Here is an 18,649-nt window from a genome sequence, read left to right as displayed (position 1 = left end):
GTCAGGGTCCTGGTGATGCCAAGTGCAGGGAGAGCCCGTGCCCAGCTCAGGTGAGTGGTGCTGAGATGGTCACCTCCTGCCACGGGTTTCAGAGCACAAATCACACCAAGCACTCGGGGTCAGTGGGAAGCCACCGAGAGCGGGACACAGGAGCAGGGAATGGGAGCAGTGACACCATGGGCAGCTTGGAGGGGACAGCTCAGTCCCTGCCCTGCTCTGGGGACAGGGGTCCCTGTCCCTTTGCCCCAGCAGTGCGTGTTGCCCCCAGCTCCCCAGGCAGCAGCCCAGGGAGGTGATGGGGCCATTCCCCAGCTCTGTGTCACCTCCAGTAATGACACCCTGCGCTCCCTTTCATCTCAGTGCCTCCTCTCCAGGGCGAGGGTGTCCCAACAGCATCACTTGTCATTAGCTCCAGGTGGGGACTGGAGCCTGGGGATCCTGAATGGGGGCATCCCTCATGCTGGGCAGGAAACACCAGTGCTCACCATGGGGAAGCCCCTTCTTTGGGCAACTGTGACCATTGGGGCCATGGAGGAAGCCAGTGGCACCAAGCCAGGGCCATGGGTGCCTTGTCAGTGAGGATGTGGGGACAGTGAGCAGCGGTGGCACCTCTGGGACAGGCTGTGTGTGAGCAAGCGAGGCTGGGTGGTGGATGGACACTGGAGGTGCCCAGGAGCGGGGTTTGGATGTGGCCATGGAGAAGGGCTCCACCTCCTCAACCCACAGTGGACATGGGGAGGCAGGGATGTGCGCAGGGGTGCATGGGGACAGCCTGGACATGCACAGAGGTGGCTGGTGCATGTGTGGGGACAGCAGCCATGGGCATGGGGACAGCCTGGGGTGTGCAGGGTGGCGATGCCATGGGAATGGGGCAGGAGGATGGCACCACCCCATCCTGCTGCTCTCTTAGGTGCTCTGGGTGACGGTGGTGGCTCTGGGAGAAGGGCTCAGTCCCTCTGCTTGCTCCGGGAGCTGGCTCACACCCTGCTTAATGGAGGGCGGGACAGAGCCAGGGAGTCCCTGAGGTTCCTCCTCACCTCCAGGTTGGATTTCACCCCCTGCCCCTCTCCAGACCCCTGCCAGAGCTGCCCCTTCCTCCCCACAGGCATCCCAGCTCATCCCACTGATGTCCCAGTGGGGTGATGGAAGCATCAGGATGCTGCCCTGCATCCGTGGATCAAGCAGGACCACAGCCCCCCTGCCCCACTCCAACAGCCTCAAAGGGGCTTTGCAATCCTTGTGCCACCACCCCAGGGGCACCACCTGAGTGTCACCCCCAGACAATGATTAGTCCTTAATTGCCAACAAAACAAAGGAAGCCTGGATCAGCCCTTGCTGAGCTGGGAGGAAGCAGCCTCAGTGCCATTCCCAGCTCCGGTGGCTCCTTGGGATAATGGTTTGGTGATGGATGTTAAGGAGCAGCTCTTTTAACGGGCCCTCAGCACTCCAGTCCCTCTTAGGCTCATCACCAGCCTCCTGCACCCCAGTCCTTCCAGGATGGGCTGGTAGATCCCTAAAGCCATTTGCCCTCTCCCAGTGTCTTGGGAAGCTCTTCCTGATCCAGCTCTTGCTGCCAGGACCAAAACTGGTTTGCAACAGGAGGCAGCCTTCCTGGTTTTTTAAGTTCCTTGGAAAATCACTTTCCAGCAGGGATCCTCTCCTCTTGCACCCGTCTGAAGCCTTGCTGGCAGTGAGCAGGAGCAGCATTTAATCCTGGTGGAGGTTTCGAATGGATCCCCACAATAATGCCAGAGAGCAAACCATGGTGGCACAAGGAACATCCTCACATGGGGACCCTGGTAGAGGGGACCCCAGACACCCCTGGGGACCACTCAGGCTGTTGGGATGGAGAGGATCTCAGAAGGGACCAGGGCTTGGGGCACCCTTTTGCCTGCTCTATCCCCAACCCCAGTTGTGGGTGCTCCTGAACACCTCATTTCCCCCCAAACCCAAATGCCCCATCACTTAAGTTACTCTTCCTGCAGCTTCCAGCGGCAAACCCCTGGGATATGGAAGGGGAGAAACCTGCCTGGGCTTTGGAGACAGCTTGGAAGAGCTCTGCAAGAGCCTCCCCGAGGGCAGCAGCGCGGCAGGGAGGTGCCTCCTGGAGCTGTCTGTTAACTGCTGAGGAGAAATGAGCTCTTTAAAGGGATGGGAATTGTTGGGATAAAAGGAAATGGGTGGCAGAGAACAGGGATGGCCTGAGGAGGAGGCGGGGGCTCGGCCCGCAGCAGGGCCATGGGGCAGGGGCTACTCAGCATCCCAAGCTGGTGGATCCCATCATCAGGGGATGCTTCCCTGTGTGTCCTGGGTAGCACAGCTCCCTGCATGCAGCTGCTGCAGTGAGTCCCTGGGGACACTGCTGGAAGGGGGGGGGGGGGGTGTCAGGCCAGGGGGCACTGGGCTCTGGGGGTGCTAGGCCATGGTGTAGCAATGGGGTTTCAGACCTTGGAGCATCAATGGGCATCAATGGGGCATCAATGGGTATCAGTGGGTATCAACGGGCATCAATGGGATATCAATGGGTATCAACGGGTATCAACAGGCGTCAGTAGGCATCAATGGCCATCAATGGGGCATTGATGGGCATCAATGAGTATCAAAGGGCATCAGTGGGGCATCAACGGTCATCAGTGGGGAGTCAATGGGGTATCAATGGGTATCAACGGTTATCAACGGGCATCAATGGGACATCGATGGGCATCAATGGGTATCAAAGGGCATCAGTGGGGCATCAACGGTCATCAATGGGGAGTCAACGGGTATCAACGGGACATCAGTGGGTGTCACAGGGCACCAACAGACGTCAACAGCCGTCAGCGAGGTACCCGCGGGTGCCACCCGGTACCCACGGCACCAGCGCGGCGCCCCGGTAACCCGCGCTCCGTCTCAAGCCAATCACCGCTGGCACCAGCACCCGCCGGAAAGGCGGGGCCCCACCACCGTGCCCCGCCCCCTCCCCTTTCGCCCCGCCTCTTTCCTCCCTCCTCTCCTCTAATTGGCCATCAGCTCACCCCCACCCTTCCCTCTGGGCCTATGGGAGCGCGGGAGAGGCGGCGCTGCGGGGCGGCCATTGGCGGCGGGGCCGGGCCAATGGGTGCCGCGCCGGCGGGGCTATGTAAAGCGGCGGCGCGGCGGGGGCCCCGCAGTGCTGGGGCAGGCGGCGGCGGGGCGGGCGCTGCGGCTGCACCGGGCACTGACGGCGCCTGCAGGCCCCGCTGTGCTCCGCGCACGGCTCCCCCTTCGCTTCCCCCCCCCCGTGCTCCGGCGCCGCTTCCGGGTGATCGGCGCGGCTCTTCCGGCGGGGCTGGGCCATGCTGGCGGCAGCGGCGGGGCCCGCTCCGGGCGGCGCGGAGCAGCCCGGCGGAGACCGCTTCAGCGTCCTGTCCTGGGAGCAGGTGCAGCGGCTGGACCAGATCCTGGGCGAGGCCGTGCCCATCCACGGCCGCGGCAACTTCCCCACGCTGTCGGTGCGACCCCGCACCATCGTGCAGGTGAGCGCGGGGGCAGGAGGAGCCGCTCTGCCGCTGGACTCTGCCCCGGTCCCGGGGGGGGGGGGCGGGAAGGAGCCAAAGTGCTGAGGCGGCGGTTACCGGGCCCTGGGCCAGCCCGGCCCCCCCTGCGGGCTGAGGGCCGGGCTCCCGGTGCGGGAGGGCTGGGTCCCGCTTCCCGGTGCTGTTGGTGTCGGTGGTGTGGCTGCTGCCCCCTCCCCGGTAATGCCTAAGTTTAGGAAAACCGACCTTGAAATAGCCTTGTATAGGAAAATGAACGCGTTCCTAATGCCTGATCCTGCTCGACTTGCTCCCACCCTGCAGCCCTCCTGTTCTTGAGCTGTTTTGGTGGCTGAGGCAGAGTGGGTTCTCCAGAGCTGCTCCCATAGGATTGCTTCATGCTGGTGGGCTTGTTGGGCTGGATGTCTTGGAGCAGTTACTGTTTGCTGTGTTAGATCGAGTGTCAGTGGCCCTTTGGTTGTCATCTGTATCCTCCAGGGCCTGCCCAAGACTCTGTCTTGCTAAAGAGTTCCTGTTAGTTTAACCATAAGGTAATAACTGTGTTTAATGTTGAACTAAGGATGTAGTTCAAATGAGCTGATGCATATTCATATTTGGGAGGCAACTTCATGCCTCAGTAATGACTCATCAAATGTAAAATCGGGCATGTTGGCTTCTAATTAAAAGGGCTCTTCACAAAGCTCACCCCAGCCTGGCTTTCACAAGAAACCCATCGTTGGGATTCTGAAGCCTTGAGAAATATTCCTGCTAGAGCCTGGAAAATGAGAAGGTGACATTTGAAAGGCTGCTCTGTGAATCCCAATGCCTCGAGTTCCTGCTGCATCTGGTGGGGGCAGAAGTGCTAAATCTTGGCTGATGACACTTTAAAGTGAGTGTGAGAGCTCCTGTCAGGACATTGCCCTCAGGTTGTGCAAGGCCAGCGAAGCCTGGCGTGGTGCAGCATCAGATGTTCCACAGTGTCTTACTGCTTAATTCTACCAAAGTAAAGACATTTGCTGTCAGAGCTGCTGAAAAGGATGTTGCTACTGGCAACTTCAGGCACCACATAACTGAGGGCTGTCATTCGGACCAGCCACACCGGCAGACCCTGTATTTAGGGCTGACTAATGTGAAACGAGTAACCTAAAAGGCAGTTCTTTATTGCGTGCTGTTGTTGTTGTGGGAGGTGGGAAGCGGCCGGTCAGGATGCAGGCAGGCTTTGCTCCTGCCTGTCTGTCAGAGTCAATTATGTGAACCACACATAATGTGAGGTGCTGTTTTGGGAAGCAGGTCAGCAGCTGCCTAACCCTCTAAATATCCAACCCTCTGGGGAAGACACATACCTGAGCCCACTGCCTGCAGCCAGGGAGATGTGCTCCGGCTGGAGAACTGGGGGCAGTGGTGAGGCTGCAGGCTGGAGCTGCCTTGGGGTGATTTGGGACAAAGCACGTTTGAGCAGATGGGGGGGTTTCCACCTTTTCTGAGTACATCTCTCATAGGTGTGCTACGAGTCTGAAGCTTATGGGTCTGTGGTGCTGCTGGTCCTGAGCTGTGCCCAGAAAGGGCTTGAGCCGGTGCTCTTTGGCTCTAGGAAGTTAACGTGGACTGAGATCCTCTCAAAGCACTGGCCCGAGTTCTGCAGCAGGCACTTTTGTGATTTCTGTCTTCTCTCTCTAAGCCCAATAGCACAACACCCAACTCCACAAGTAGTGCTGGAGCTGTGCCTTGGGTGAGCAGCTCCAGCGGCTCTTGGCACCAGACACGCACCAGGAGTTGTCTTGGTGGCCTCTGTGATGTTTGTTCTATAGGGGGGAATAACCCTGTGTCTCTTCCAGGGGTAAATTCAGTTTCCAGATTCTCTGCCTTTGGAAATAGCCCTTTTTATGGCTGGATTGGATGTGCTGATGGGGACTTGGGAGCTTGCTGGTTAACTGTTGCCTGGCATGTGGCTGTCACCATTGGGCTGGCAAAGAGCCTGGGTGCACTTCTGGACTAAGCAGCAGTGGCTTATGTCGGGGAGCAATAGGGAAACACCAGTGGAGAAGCTGCATCATGAGATTTAACCAAGTCCCTGTTGAAAACCACTCCTCAATTTGTATCAAGAGATGTGCTGTTTGCTGAGGGGCAGTTTGATACCTGCTGAGACCCATGGAGCTGTAACGCTTTGGTGACCCCCAAACTACCTGCTCAGGGCTGTGTCCAGCAAGCAGGTTCCCAGCTTTGAGTTTCAGTGGGGCCTCTCAAAGTAGGACAGCCTGGCAGAGCTCACCTGGTCGCACTGGCTCCCAGTGATATGATTTGTCCATCTGTATCCCAAGCTTTTGCTCTTTCAAGCTCTAGCCTTGCTTTGGGCACTGGGGGAGCTGGCTGGCTCGGTGGGGCTCCCAGGGTAGTGGGTAATTGCTGGAGAGGAACATGAAAGGATGAGAGATGGGAAGAGGTGAACTTAATCTTCCTGGGATCTTTGAGTTTAGTTAAACTCAAATTATAAGCTGGTGTCTAGATAGTTTATTTTATGGTCTTGGGGTTATTTCAGCCTCTTGCATGTTAAGTAATCGGGCAAGTGATTCAGCTTTGCTCCGAAGGAACAAAGCTTTGGAGGTACTGGTGGGTGTGCCAGGACTGAGCAGGCAGCATTAAAATCACTGGAGTAACACCCGCAAGATGAAAGCCGTCTCTTGTGCTTGATAGCATGCCAAGTGCAGCGCGAAGCTCTGACACACTGGAAATTGTTAGGATACACTTACTAGTTAGGACATGAACTTGCATATGCCTGGCTGGGGCTTTGGAGCAGTTCTGGCATCTTGATTTGCCTTTAATGAATCTTGACAGGCAAAGGGGATGGCTGAAAGGAGTGAGCCACCCTCATTAAATCACCAGGGGCAGCTGCAGACTTTGCTGCTGCCTTCTAGTTGGAATCCTTGTTGGAATGGCTGCTCTCTTGATGCTTGGAAAGGCTGCAACCTGGGGAGGGGGGGGATGAAGGGAGCAGAGACCACCCCAAAGATGAGTGCAGGTAACCTGGCTTTGGTGGGGGAAGGAGGGGAAGAGCAAAGAGCCACTTGTGCAGTAGGAGACCTCTACTGCAAGGGGAAAAAGTAAAGGAGAACCACCCCTTGGCTGTTGGCAAAACTCTGGATGCTTTCCAAAGTGACCTATTTCTGATGGATTAGCTCTTTATTTCACTGTCTTGCACTGGAGTGACCCATATTAAGTGCCGGGAGTGAATCCTGCTGCTGTAACCAGGCTGCTCCAGGAATGTTTTCTTGCTTCTCACTGACTCTCTCCATATCTCAGGTTGTCCGTAGTCGCCTGGAGAAGAAAGGAATTGCAGTCCATAACGTCAGGTTGAATGGTTCAGCAGCTAGTCACGTTCTACATCAAGACAGTGGCTTGGGGTACAAAGACCTGGATCTCATCTTTGGCGTGGATCTGAAGACCGAAGACGTCTTCCAGCTTGTTAAAGATGTGGTCATGGACTGCCTGCTTGACTTCCTCCCCGAAGGTGTCAACAAAGACAAGATCACACCCATGACGCTGAAGGAGGCGTACGTGCAGAAGCTGGTGAAGGTGTGCAATGAGACCGACCGCTGGAGCCTCATATCCCTCTCCAACAACAGCGGCAAGAACGTGGAGCTCAAGTTTGTGGACTCCCTCAGGCGGCAGTTCGAGTTCAGCGTGGATTCCTTCCAGATCATCCTGGATTCGCTTCTGCTCTTCGGAGAGTGCTCGGAGAACCCCATGGCCGAGAACTTCCACCCAACGGTCACTGGGGAGAGCATGTACGGGGACTTTGAGGAGGCAATGGACCATCTCCGGAACAGGGTCATCGCCACGAGGAACCCAGAGGAGATCAGAGGTGGGGGGCTTCTGAAATACTGCAACCTCTTGGTGAGGGGATTTAAGCCCAAATCAGAAGTGGATATGAAGGCGCTCCAGAGATACATGTGCTCCAGGTTTTTCATAGACTTCTCTGACATCAGTGAGCAGCAGAGGAAGCTAGAGTGCTACCTTCAGAGCCACTTTGTGGGGATGGAGAACAAACGATATGACTATTTGATGACCCTCCACAGGGTGGTCAATGAAAGCACAGTCTGTCTTATGGGACACGAAAGGAGACAGACCCTGAACCTCATTGCCATGCTGGCTGTGAGAGTCCTGGCTGAGCAGAACATCATCCCCACGGTCACAAACGTTACCTGCTACTACCAGCCAGCCCCTTACGTCAGTGAAATAAACTTCAACTACTATGTCACCCACGTGCAGCCCTTCCTGCCTTGCAATCAGTCTTACCCAACATGGCTTCCCTGTAACTGAGCCAGAACAGACTTCAGGGTCTTTCCTCCAAGGTAATCCCATACCTTGGGGGGAATGGGGAGGGTGGGGGCAAGAAAAAGAGACAAAGCAACCAACCTTCCTAGAACTGCAATGAAAAGAAGCTTCCTGGACTCGAGTGCCTCGTTCCTGGGTTTGTTGGAATGAGGCCTGTACACTGTGATGGGAAGTGCAGTGCTATGGAAACCAGATGACCTGGACGTTTACAGGAAGACTCAATTGCTTATTGAATTGTGGAGGTCATGGGGGTGGGTGGGGGTGTGTGTGAGGGGAGATTGTAGAATTACACTAAGGTAGAGCTGCACTGCCCTGGAATGGCTCTGAACGGGGCTGGTTTTTAGTGTGGGAGGTGTTAGGGGTGTGCAGACTTGTGGCTTCTGAAGTTAGGAGCCAGAGTGGCGAATTCCTTTGAAGGACCAAAGAATCCTGTTTAAGTGCCTGTAACCATACAAACACAACTGTACTGTAAACCTCTGCAGGGGCTGACATCCCAGGAGCTCAAGTGGGGGTATCTGAAGAGGCAAATGTTTCTGCTGGGGAGGGAGGGGGGGGTCATAAGATCATTTCTAGTAACCTTGCTGAAGCATGACTGGGGCTGCAGGTTACGTGTTGCTGAGGTTTTCTGGCATGGCTTCTGCCTGTGAAGGGCCAGCTGGAGCAAAGAGCTCTCCAAGTGGAGTTGTATTAACAGGGGTGGGCTTGGATTCCATGTAAATGCCAAAATAGAAGTGGGGTAGGGGGCGTGCATGGTGGGCAATGCTGTGCAGAGCTGTCTGGAGAGGAGGCAGCAGGAAGATACATACAGGAATTTACTTCAAGTCTGCAGTGCCAAAGTGTAATCATGTACAGGAACGATGAGGCAGATCTGTCCAGGAGCCTGCCCCGGGCTCCTCTACCTAATCCTGTGTTTTGTAGGAGAATTTGAAATGCTGCTGATTTTTCTTGGTTTTTGGCGTGCAGTGTGGTGTTAATGTACAAAGCCAGAGACCAGCTGGGTTATCTGGAGAGATGAGGCTTGTCCTTTGAAGCACAAACAAACTTGTTCACTAGTCAGGTATCTCCAGCTGTTGCTGTGTTGGGGGCTGAAGCCAGTGGTGTTCTAGGAGATAGGCAGACCTCTTCCAGCGTCCTGTGGTGGGGATCTTCCCTCTGCCAGGGCCTATCTCCAGAAGCAGACGATTTCCAGCAATGTGATTCCACATGTGAGCTACTGATAGCATTTGAAATTCATTCCCTAGCTAGAAATGGAGCTTGGGGGGGTGGGTGAGCATGCAAAGGTCAGTTGGCCTTAGGGGAAAAAGTATGTCTTAACAAACCCTCTTGTGTGTTCAGGGTTTGGCTCTCTCAGCCAAATGTGGCTTTGAAGTAGTCAGGTGTCTGGAGCATCAGTCTTTCACTGCAGTGCCTGCATTGCCGTGCCCATTCTCTGGAATCATCATCTCGGCTTTAACTATGCATGGAGTGAGAGGTGGGCCAGCAAAGCAGGTGCTCCCTAGAGATGCTGCTCTGGGAACACTGTGACTCCATGGTGCTTCCTCCGAGGTATTTGAGTATCTTTATCTTGGGGTTTGTTTTGTTGTGACACAACTGTACTAGCTGGGCAGATTGAACGCTCTAATAAAGACTAGATCCTTGGAATGTCTATAGCCAGATTGCTACCTTCTTTGGGGATTGGGCATAAGGGGTTGGGGGGAGCGATATGGGGGCTCTTGCACTTACCATGAACTAACGTGTTTGAAATTGGTCCAGCTTTGCTTCCGATTCAGTTAGAGCTGAAGAAGTGTCACTAACATTGTTGTTATTATATGTTTAACTGCCTTCCCGTGGAACAGCTTTGCCTTCATGGGCCAGGCTGGTGTGTGGGCTGTGCCACAGCCCAGGAACTTCTCAGTGCCCAGAGCCTGGTCCCTGTGGTGGGAGCTTGAGCTTTGTCCAGTGCGAGGTAAAACTGGTTTAAGGGCTGCTTTTGAGATCCAAAGGATGCAGCCTTCACAGCTGCAAGGGGAGATAGCTTTTGCTTTCATTTGAAATCTCAGTTGAACTTGTAGCATGCTTATTTTTTACAGGCTGCTTTACCTGCAGGCACATGGACACACTGAACAGATTCCCTCCTTCCCTTTCAGATGTCAGAAAGGTTCCCTAAAGGGCAACTTATGTTGAGATTGCACTTTTGATTTACAGCGTGTGTGTGGTGGGACTCCTGTGAGTGGGTTGAACCTGAGTTTTTTCTAGACCTTGCAGTGATCCTGTGCTGCCTCCCGCGAGGGGGCAAGTGGAAGATTCCAGTAACTTGAATGATGCTTGGGTTTTGTTTTAAATGTCTTTTCCCCTACACCTGTATCACTTGTCATGCGATGGGCTTGACATAAACTCACTAGATTCTTTAGAATCTGTTGCAAATAAATACAGTGTATTCAAATCTGTTGGGTTTTTATTTGCTTGTCCATGGGGACAGTGTGGTGTGAGATGCTGACCCTCCTCCCACCGAGAACCAACTGGTTGCCTCAAGAGGAGCAAGCCTGGTTCTGGACCTGGCCAAGTGCATTGGGGTTGCTTAGTCCCTCCAAGTGAAGGAACTGGAGCCTGGGAAGGGTGTCGCTGTTGGCAGGTCACTGCCATGGTGAGGAAGGTTTCTATTTATAAGGGTGTTCTTTAGTGTTCTGCGTCTTCCCTTTTCCTGGAAGCTCCTCAAGTTGCTGCTGGGGGAGGGAGCCTGACATGGAGCCTGCTCGGTACTGGTGGTGATCTGTGGGCCCTGCTGCTGGGAATGCTACTGGGAGACTTGTGTTTCCTATGGCTTTGTTCTCAAGCAGAAGGTGGCTTGAGTGATTGAGAGTTGCTTATTCCTGTGCAGCTGACCCACCTGCTAGATGGTTCCTCTTGGAAAGGGGAGGCTTTGAAAGGTTTGTCTCCCACAGGAGCTTGGATCTGCTGATGGTCAGGCCAGTGTCTTGTGTGATAGCTGGAAGCTGCCTGCCTGTAGCTGGGTGCACGCTCTTCCAGCTCTGGCTGCCCTCCAGCTTCAGATGAAGTTTCACTTCCCCTTGTCAAGCTACAGGCAGTTCTGGTTCCACTGCAGCAATCACTGCTGATGTGCCAGTCCCTCTCTGGAACAAACTTGCTGGCTCTGCATCTCCAGATGGTTACTGTTGAGGGCTGAGCTTCGCTCTGATGACAGGTCTGGGTTGTTCTGCTGTGCCTGGCACCACGTAAGACCGTGTCTCTGTCGCCTGCTTGAGTAGGACTCTGCTTTGGCCAAGCTGATTCTTCTCTCAACCTGCTCGCAGTGAGAGGGGATTCTTACAACACAGCACAAAGCTGCTGCCTTCCCTGAGCGTGGCTCTAAAGCATCAGCTTTGTCTTTCAGTTGTCTTCTCAGTGCCATTGGTCAGTGCTGCTGATGCTCATAAACTGCCTCTGGATTTGTGACCCTGAGCAGCAAAAGCCCTGACAGAGTCGGCTTCTCATTGTTGGAGCGGATCAGGCGCTACAAAAGGACATTGGTGGAAAGTACTAGTAGTGATCAGAAAGGAGGTATCAATGTTTACAGCGGGGAGTTGGATCCCTCTTTTGTTAATTGCCAATTAAAAACAAACCCAAACCAAGCCAACATCTCTCTTCTCACAGCCTGTAGCCTGTCACTGTTGTTTTCTCTTTGAACAGAGGCTGATGGACAAGTTGGGATGTGCCCGAGTATCTGGTGGAGGAGATCTGGGCTCCAGTGCTGGGTGTGTTGGTGTGTGCTGCTCTCAGCCTTGGATCTGGAGCTTCGCTCTGAGGAAAGGCATGTGTTGGGATAGACCACGGTGGTGTGCCTGTAGGAGGATGGTCTGTGTTACGTTGACAGTGTCCAGCTTGGATAACAAGCCCATAGTGCAACCTGTGTGTGAGCACAGCATGTGCCCTGCAGCACCCCTGCAAAGGGCTGCTGGGGTGATGCCTTGAAATGCAGCCAAAACCATTTGGTGTTGTATCAGCAGGATCATTTCCAGGGTTTGCAATGCAGATTTTACAGCTGCGGCCCTGCCCATGGTTAGTTTCCTCCTGGAAGGACATGGAGCCGTGCTGCAGGATCACTGAAACAGGAGTAGTTTGTCTTGGATCTGTGTAATGCAGGAAGCATCTTGCTCCAATCTCCCTCAATCTGCTCAAAGGGTGGCACCATCTCTATGCAGGCACAGTGCTAGACCTAGCCTTTGTGTCCAAGTTGTGTCTCGGTGTGTGTATTTAGTCTCTCTCTTGTAGTCCACCTCCTTCTCCCCAGGAGCTGCTGGGGCAGCGCGGGTGCTCGCTTTGCTATTTGAGATGATGCAGGGTGAGAGAACAGTCTGTCTGCAGCTTCTCTTTCCATTTATAGCTGTGTTGGGCGATCCAGCACACGGACCCTTGTGCTCTCATGCCTTGTGCCAAGCATGAGACAAATGCTTCATTGATATGGACATACCAGGAGGGCTGTGGCAGAGCTGAGCTGCTGGAGGATGGCACCAACTTGGTCCCTTTTGCTGTAGTCCTGAGCCCTGGGGAGGTGAAGGTTGATGGGAAGAGCCCTGCAGCTTGCTCTCTCATTGACCTCTCCTGCCCTATCTCCTGGCTGCTGTCTGCTGAAGGTTCTGGTTCAGGCTCTTGTATTACAAATAGGCTTTCAGCTCATGTTGGAGAAGGAGGAAGAGGGTTTAAAAGGCTTTTTTTCCCCCCACTCTGTGCGTGGGGCATTGGCACTGCTCAGCTCCAAAGGCAGTTTGCTGCAGACCTGTTCGCTGGTGGCAAGGAGGCACAGTGGGAAGCTCCATGAACCCCCTTCATCAGCTGCCTTCTCCCATCTGTGACTTTGCACATCCAGGCTCAGGTGTTCCCTTCCCTCCTGAGCCATCACCAGAGGCTTGTGCAGAGCCTGATCTGCCCAGGGCAGCAGCGCAGCTCCCCCCAGAACTCTTCTGTGCTTCTGCAGAAGCCAACACCAGCTCCCTGCTCCTCTTCTTCTGGAGCTCCTGCTCTGAGGAGGGAGATGCAGCACTGGTGGTAATGGCTGTGTGCCCAGCATCCAGCTGCTGCTCCCTCCCCTGGGTGGATCCCTGTGCTTGGCTGCCCATTTTAGCTTGTAGAGACTCGGTGGCTCTGACAAATGTGATAGAAATCATCTCTGGCATCCCAAGGTGTTACTGGGGATGCCTGACCACTGGAGCTAAGGGATGTCTTCTTGGGGAAGGAGGGAAACAAGTCAATCGGCACATCCGAGCTGTGAGATCAGCCAAGGATGAGGTGTTCCTGCACCCCCTCCCCTGACCCACTGTGCGTTCCTTTGGTGACGCCAAGGGCATTTCCAGGAAAGAATGCCTCTTGTAGGTGGGACCATAGTTTTGGAGACAGGCGTTAGGCTGGAGCAGTGCCAGGGGAGGTGCAGGTGATGTGGAATGGGTTATCTCTCTCAGTGTACAAGCAAGGACACGCATTCTCAATCCTAACAGCTCACAGCATTCCTCCCGAGCGCCAGAGCCATTCCCACCTCTCCTGCCCAGCCAGAAGCTTTGGTGATGGATGGAGATGGGGCAGCTCTCAGCCAGCAGCACTGGGGTGGTTGATGGTTGCCCTCTCCTGCTACCACAGCGTATTTACCCTGCTTATCATGCCGCTATCAACTCCCAGTGTCAGCAGGAGCAGTGTCACCCTCCCTTCAAAGGGAAAGCCACCAAGCATCGCGTTCCCCGGGGTATTTGCGTGCCCTATATTTTTGCCTTGTAATCCAAGGAGGGGCTGGATGCAGGACACCCCTCCAGCCCTCCTCCCTTCCCCCCCATCATAGCCATGGGGCCGGCACGGCTGGAACAGCTGATTACTTTAAGCATTCCTCTACTACTATGCAATTAGAGGTCGCTTGGGCTTGAAATCCTGGTTAAATCCGCATGTCCGCAGCCTGACTCACCTAACTACTGCTGCCTGGTGAATCCTGGATGCATTCCTTAAAGACTGGACATAATGTTAACATAGCACTTACCACCCTTTCCAAACATCACCAGTGTAACGAGTTCAGCCAGTTTCTTCTGCTCCTCCTCCTTCCCTGCAGCCCTCCACATTCCCTGCATGCTCTGGTGGAGCAGTGAGGGAGGAATCCCCCCTTCGCAGAAGGGTTTGCTCAACCACAAAGGAGCTCAAGAGGAATCAGTCCCTGAAAAGGTGATCTACTGCCTGGGTGAGGATATGAGCAGCACTGCCATCCTTGGAAGGCTAAGACCCAACTCTAATGGTGCCTGGTGGGAAGGCAGGAGGGGATGCAGCCCTTCCCTATGGTGACACCCACCTGCAAGGGATGTGGAGCACCAATGTCCTCTGCAGCATCGAGATTGCTCCTACCACAAGCAGTTCAGGAGTGTTGTAACGTGCCCTCCCAAAGGCAGAGCCTTTGAACCTGTTTGGGGCTGGATGCTGCTGTTCCAGCTCATACTCGGTAGGTGCCCGTGATGGAGAGCACAGGGAGATGTGAGTAAGAGCATCCTCGCCCCCATCCCACGTCATGGGTGACCTAGCCCTGGGAGCGGCTGGGTGCCCTCCACCTCTCATTAATGCCCAGGGAATTGAAGGTGGTCAGCATTGCTAATGGCAGTAATTGCCTGGTGGTTATTTAGTTGATGATTTGTTTGATCCAGGCGGGTTGCTTGACATCCAACCTCAACTCATCTGCCCAAGGCCATCCCGGGCTGTGCAGGGGAGTGAGGAGAGTGCGGGGACCAGCACAAGCATAGAATGGAGCAGCCCTGAGGAGAAGGACCTGGGGGTGTTGGTGGATGAGAAGCTCCCCATGGCCCATGACTGTGCGCTTGAGCCCAGATTCTGCCCCCCGCCCCGTGCTGGGCTGCACCCCCACAGTGTGAGTAGCAGCTCAGGGAGGGGATCCTGCCCCTGCCTCCTGTGCTCTGGGGAGACCCCCCTGCAGTCCTGATCCAGCTCTGGGGCAGCAGCGCTAGAGGCCAACAAGGAAGCTGGACAAGGGCCTGCAGGGGCAGGACAAGGGGAATGGCTTTAACCTGCCAGAGGGGAGATTGAGATGAGCTCGTAGGAAGGAGTTCTTCCCTGTGAGGGTGCTGAGACACTGGGATGGGTTGAACAGAGAAGCTGTGGCTGCCCCATCCCTGGCAGTGTTCAAGGCCAGGTTGGACACAGGGGCTTGGAGCAAGCTGCTCTAGTGGAAGGTGTCCCTGCCTGGGGCAGGGGTTGGGGCTGGAGGAGCTTTAAGATCCTTTCCAACCCAAATGAGTTGGTGATTCTATGATTGATCTCTCTTTTCCCAGTAGCTCCCAGCTGGATGAGCATGATTTATCCAGTGCCAAAACCAAGCCTCATCTCTAAGCCATCCACCCAGCTTCTTATCACCAAGGACCTCTTTCTTTGCTGCTTGGGGTGGGAAGAATAAAAGAGATAGCCTGGGCTTTTGTGGGAGATCAGCGGGCTGCAGTGGGGGAAAACAGTTTCAAATCTGTCTCCACAAGTGCTCCTCGAGCTCTGTCCCACTATCCTGCCCCAGCAATAGGGATGGTGTCTTCTTGACTGGACTAAAGGGAATGCATCCAGCTCCTAGGGCATGCTGCTCTTCCCCATGCAACAGCCTCAACAGCTCCATGCAGCACAAGGTAGGTGCAAAACCTGGTGGCTAGGTGCTGCCAGGATGGGCTGGAGGGTCCCTCTGCCCTGGGCAGTTGATGGTTCATAGCTGATAGCTAGGGTGCTGCAGGGTGTTTGGGTGCTGGTGTTTGTGGGCAGGCAAGGAGCTGCTCCACTCCCTGGCACTGCAAAGGATCCAGGCTCCTTGGCCGTGCTGTGGGTGGGAGGGAGCCAGGCTCATCCCACAGGAGCTGTCACTTGCCTGAACCTTGGAAAGCCAGGATCTCTGGCGCTATCCTATCACCGAGGAATCCACCCTCACATGAGCCCCATCGGTGGCTGCTGCATCACTCCCTTTCCTCCTTGCTTCTAGAGTGGGTGCCCCCTGCTCCCTCAGCCCCTGCACAGGACCGGGGAGCCTGGCAGGCTGCTGTGTGGCCGCAGGGTTCCCCCAGCCGTCAGGGCTGCACTGAGGCTGCGGCATCCCCGGGGCTGGGCTGGGTTTGGTTCTCTCTGCTCTCACCGCAGCTGCCTGCGTTTGCCTTTGGGGTAAAGATCAATCGTCTGCACAAAGCGTTCCCCTCGGGAGCTGCCAGCAGAGCCTGCTCCTCCCTGCAGCCTTCCAAAGGGAGCGTGGACACTGATGAGCCTGGCCCTTGGCACCCCAGCTCCTGCATTCCATGCTGGGACATCCCTTGGTGAGCAGTGAGCATTGGCTATCCCAGGCTCTGGGCATTCCTGTAATGGGACTTGGATCTGAATCCACCTTCACCAGGGAGGTCCAGATGTGGCACAGCTGCCTATGAGGAAAACAGCACTGAGCTCTCCTGGAAACCTCAATCCTCCTGCCTTATGGCAAGGGAAATGGAATTCTGCCTGATCTCAGCCAAACGGCTGAGAGCCAGTTGAGCTCAATCACCCATGCACGGTTAGGCTGGGTCAGTACTCCCAGGGCCATTCCCAGGGAGGACTTGGCTGTGGGATGAGGCAACAGGAGAGATGCATGTGCTGGTTCCACCCAGCATGAGCTGGACACTCCCCAGGGTCTCCCCAGTGGTCTGAGCCCTCAGCTGGGCTTCCCAGCACAGGCATGTGAATGCACTGAGCAGATCCATCAGGAAGGATGCAGAGGTGAGTTCAGGCAGGACCAGCTGTGTGAGAACTGGAGAATGATTTCAACCTGCACTATTGATGGAGAGGGCATTGGGCACCCAGGGCTGCCCTGAGGCTGACTTCAGGTCACACGGGAGCTCAGGAGGTGTTTGAAGCACTGGGGCTGGTTCTTCATGTCATGAAGAGGTGCAGAAGGTGCCATAGGCAGAGCTGAAGTGCCAGCATGAGGTTTTGGGTGTTGGGAAGGGCTGGAGGGGCCCAGGCACCCTCCTGCTGCCACAGCCAGGGCAGGACCAGGGCCCCACAGTGGGGTGCTGGTCACAGGGTGGGGGTGTCAGGGGAGCATCACGCTCCTGAACCAGACCGAGCAGCTCTGGGAGTCCCCACGCCACGTGTCACACCAAGGGAAGACCTTTTAATTGTCCCCTTGTAGGACATGGCCTGGAAAGAGGCAGTGATGAGGTGCTTTGTGATACCCATCTGCCTGGCTCCTCTGCAGCCAGTGCCACAGGGGCTGTGCACAGGCAGCGTGTGCCTGTCCCCCACGTGGTGGTTGACACCGTACCCAGCTGTGATAGGGGCAGCCAGGGTAAGGACTTGGTGTCCGCACGCTGAACGCAGGCTGAGGTGGGGTAATCCAGCCTTTCCCTTCCTGGGAGAGGGGATAAGCGTTCCCGCTGCACACATGTGTTCTGGGACAGGCGTGTGAGTTGTGTCCTACCCTAGGACCAAACAAGCCCACCCAAGGAGAGATGTGGGTCCCCACCATCACCCCACATGTCTGTCTGGCGTGTCAGCATGGCATGGAGCTACCTCGTGTACATGTGCATGCTGGAGAGGTTGGATCCTGCTGTCCCCAGTGCTGGTGACCCTGCTACCAGCATGAGCTCCATCCCATGAAGCATGGTGAGATGAGGTGAGCCTAGAAAATCCCCTTCTTATCTCTCTGAGGCCAAGCCCAGTAATGCAGCATCATCTGCACCACCATCACAGCACTAAAGCCACAGCAGGGCCGGGTTATTTGCTATCAGAGGTGCTGTTTGTACTCATCCCAATGACTCCATGGCTTGGGCAGGCCTGACAGGAGCACAGCAGGGCAGCAGGTAAGAAATTCCCTTCACCATGCCTTGTTCTTCTGGTCTTTCAAGATTACAGCACCCTTTGTATCCTGATACTTTCTCCCAGTGTGGGCTTTAGTGTGCAGTCTGGGAAATTACAGCCATTTAGTGTTAAACACGTGTGTGTGTATATACATACATATATACACACATACATACATATACATATATATCTAACTTTGGGGTTATCTCTTGGAGAGAGAGAGCAACATTAAAATAACTTTGGGTTATAATGCAATTATAAGGCTAAATTGGGTTCCTAAAGAGCATCAGCTGCAGTGAGTGTGAATATTGTGCTTCGCTCAGGATCAGCCAACCTTGTGTCAGGCAAAGCTAAGTGAGGCTTTTACCTTTTTACTTGTTTTGTTGTGTTTTGACAAGCCAGGAGGAAAATAACGTGGCTGTTTCTCTGTGCATCCCAGGACCCAGGGACACCGCAGAAAGGAGGTTTTCTCCCCAGAGCCCTCGGCAGCTCTTCTCCAGTGGAAATACAGCTTCACATTGGTGGAACTGTTGGCAGCAGGTAGGGATTTGTGTTAGAATCCTTGGCTGGAAGCACAGCAGGTGATGGGAGCTCAAAGGGTTGTGGCCCTGGAGCTTACCTTGAGGCTGTGTCCAGGCTTTGAGCTGGTCTGTGCTTCAGCAGCCATACCTCAAATGTTTATTTCCAGAGGTAGGAAGGACTGAAAAGCTTTCAGAAGGAAGGGAGGAGGGGAAAACACAACCCTATGATGCATTTCAGAAGGGCTTCAAAAGGATGGACAGAGTGTTTTGGGGTTCTCACAGCAGCTTTGCCAGAAGCAAACAGCAGGAACCAGATTCAAAACCCTCCCTGGGAGTTATTCCATCTGCTGTGCTGGGCTGTAGATCAAAGCTCGGGTGAGCTGCAGGGCTGACAGAGAGAGAATGGGCTCTTGGGGTTTGTTTAATGTCCCCAGAGCTGGGAAGGGACATTCCTCCCTTTGTTCCCAGGTTGGGCATCGTGGCGCAGAGCCCCAG

General features: G+C 54.8%; 1 protein-coding gene across 1 annotated transcript; it reads left to right on the top strand.

Moving 5' to 3' along the window:
- The first annotated feature begins 3,238 nt into the window (after positions 1–3,238).
- LOC134172147 (terminal nucleotidyltransferase 5B-like) lies at positions 3,239–10,245 on the top strand. The gene is made up of 2 exons (XM_062635009.1): positions 3,239–3,494; positions 6,789–10,245. Exons 1-2 carry the CDS (start codon positions 3,315–3,317, stop codon positions 7,806–7,808), a joined length of 1,200 nt encoding a protein of 399 aa, XP_062490993.1. The 5' UTR covers positions 3,239–3,314; the 3' UTR covers positions 7,809–10,245.
- The last annotated feature ends 8,404 nt before the right edge of the window (positions 10,246–18,649 follow it).

The sequence above is a fragment of the Pezoporus occidentalis genome, unplaced genomic scaffold (assembly GCF_034315485.1).
Source record: "Pezoporus occidentalis ecotype Australia unplaced genomic scaffold, CSIRO_AGI_Poc_V1 ctg443, whole genome shotgun sequence".
NCBI lineage: Eukaryota > Metazoa > Chordata > Aves > Psittaciformes > Psittacidae > Pezoporus > Pezoporus occidentalis.
The sequence above is the reverse complement of the archived record's forward strand: the minus strand, read 5'-3'. Positions and strand labels throughout refer to the sequence as shown.

What these genes read in the sequence shown, in the direction of transcription:
- LOC134172147 (XM_062635009.1), top strand. Translation starts at nt 3,315, where the DNA reads ATGCTGGCGGCAGCGGCGGGGCCCGCTCCGGGCGGCGCGGAGCAGCCC. An exon ending in GACCCCGCACCATCGTGCAG is followed by an intron (nt 3,495 to 6,788) that starts GTGAGCGCGGGG and finishes TCCATATCTCAG; the next exon opens with GTTGTCCGTAGTCGCCTGGA.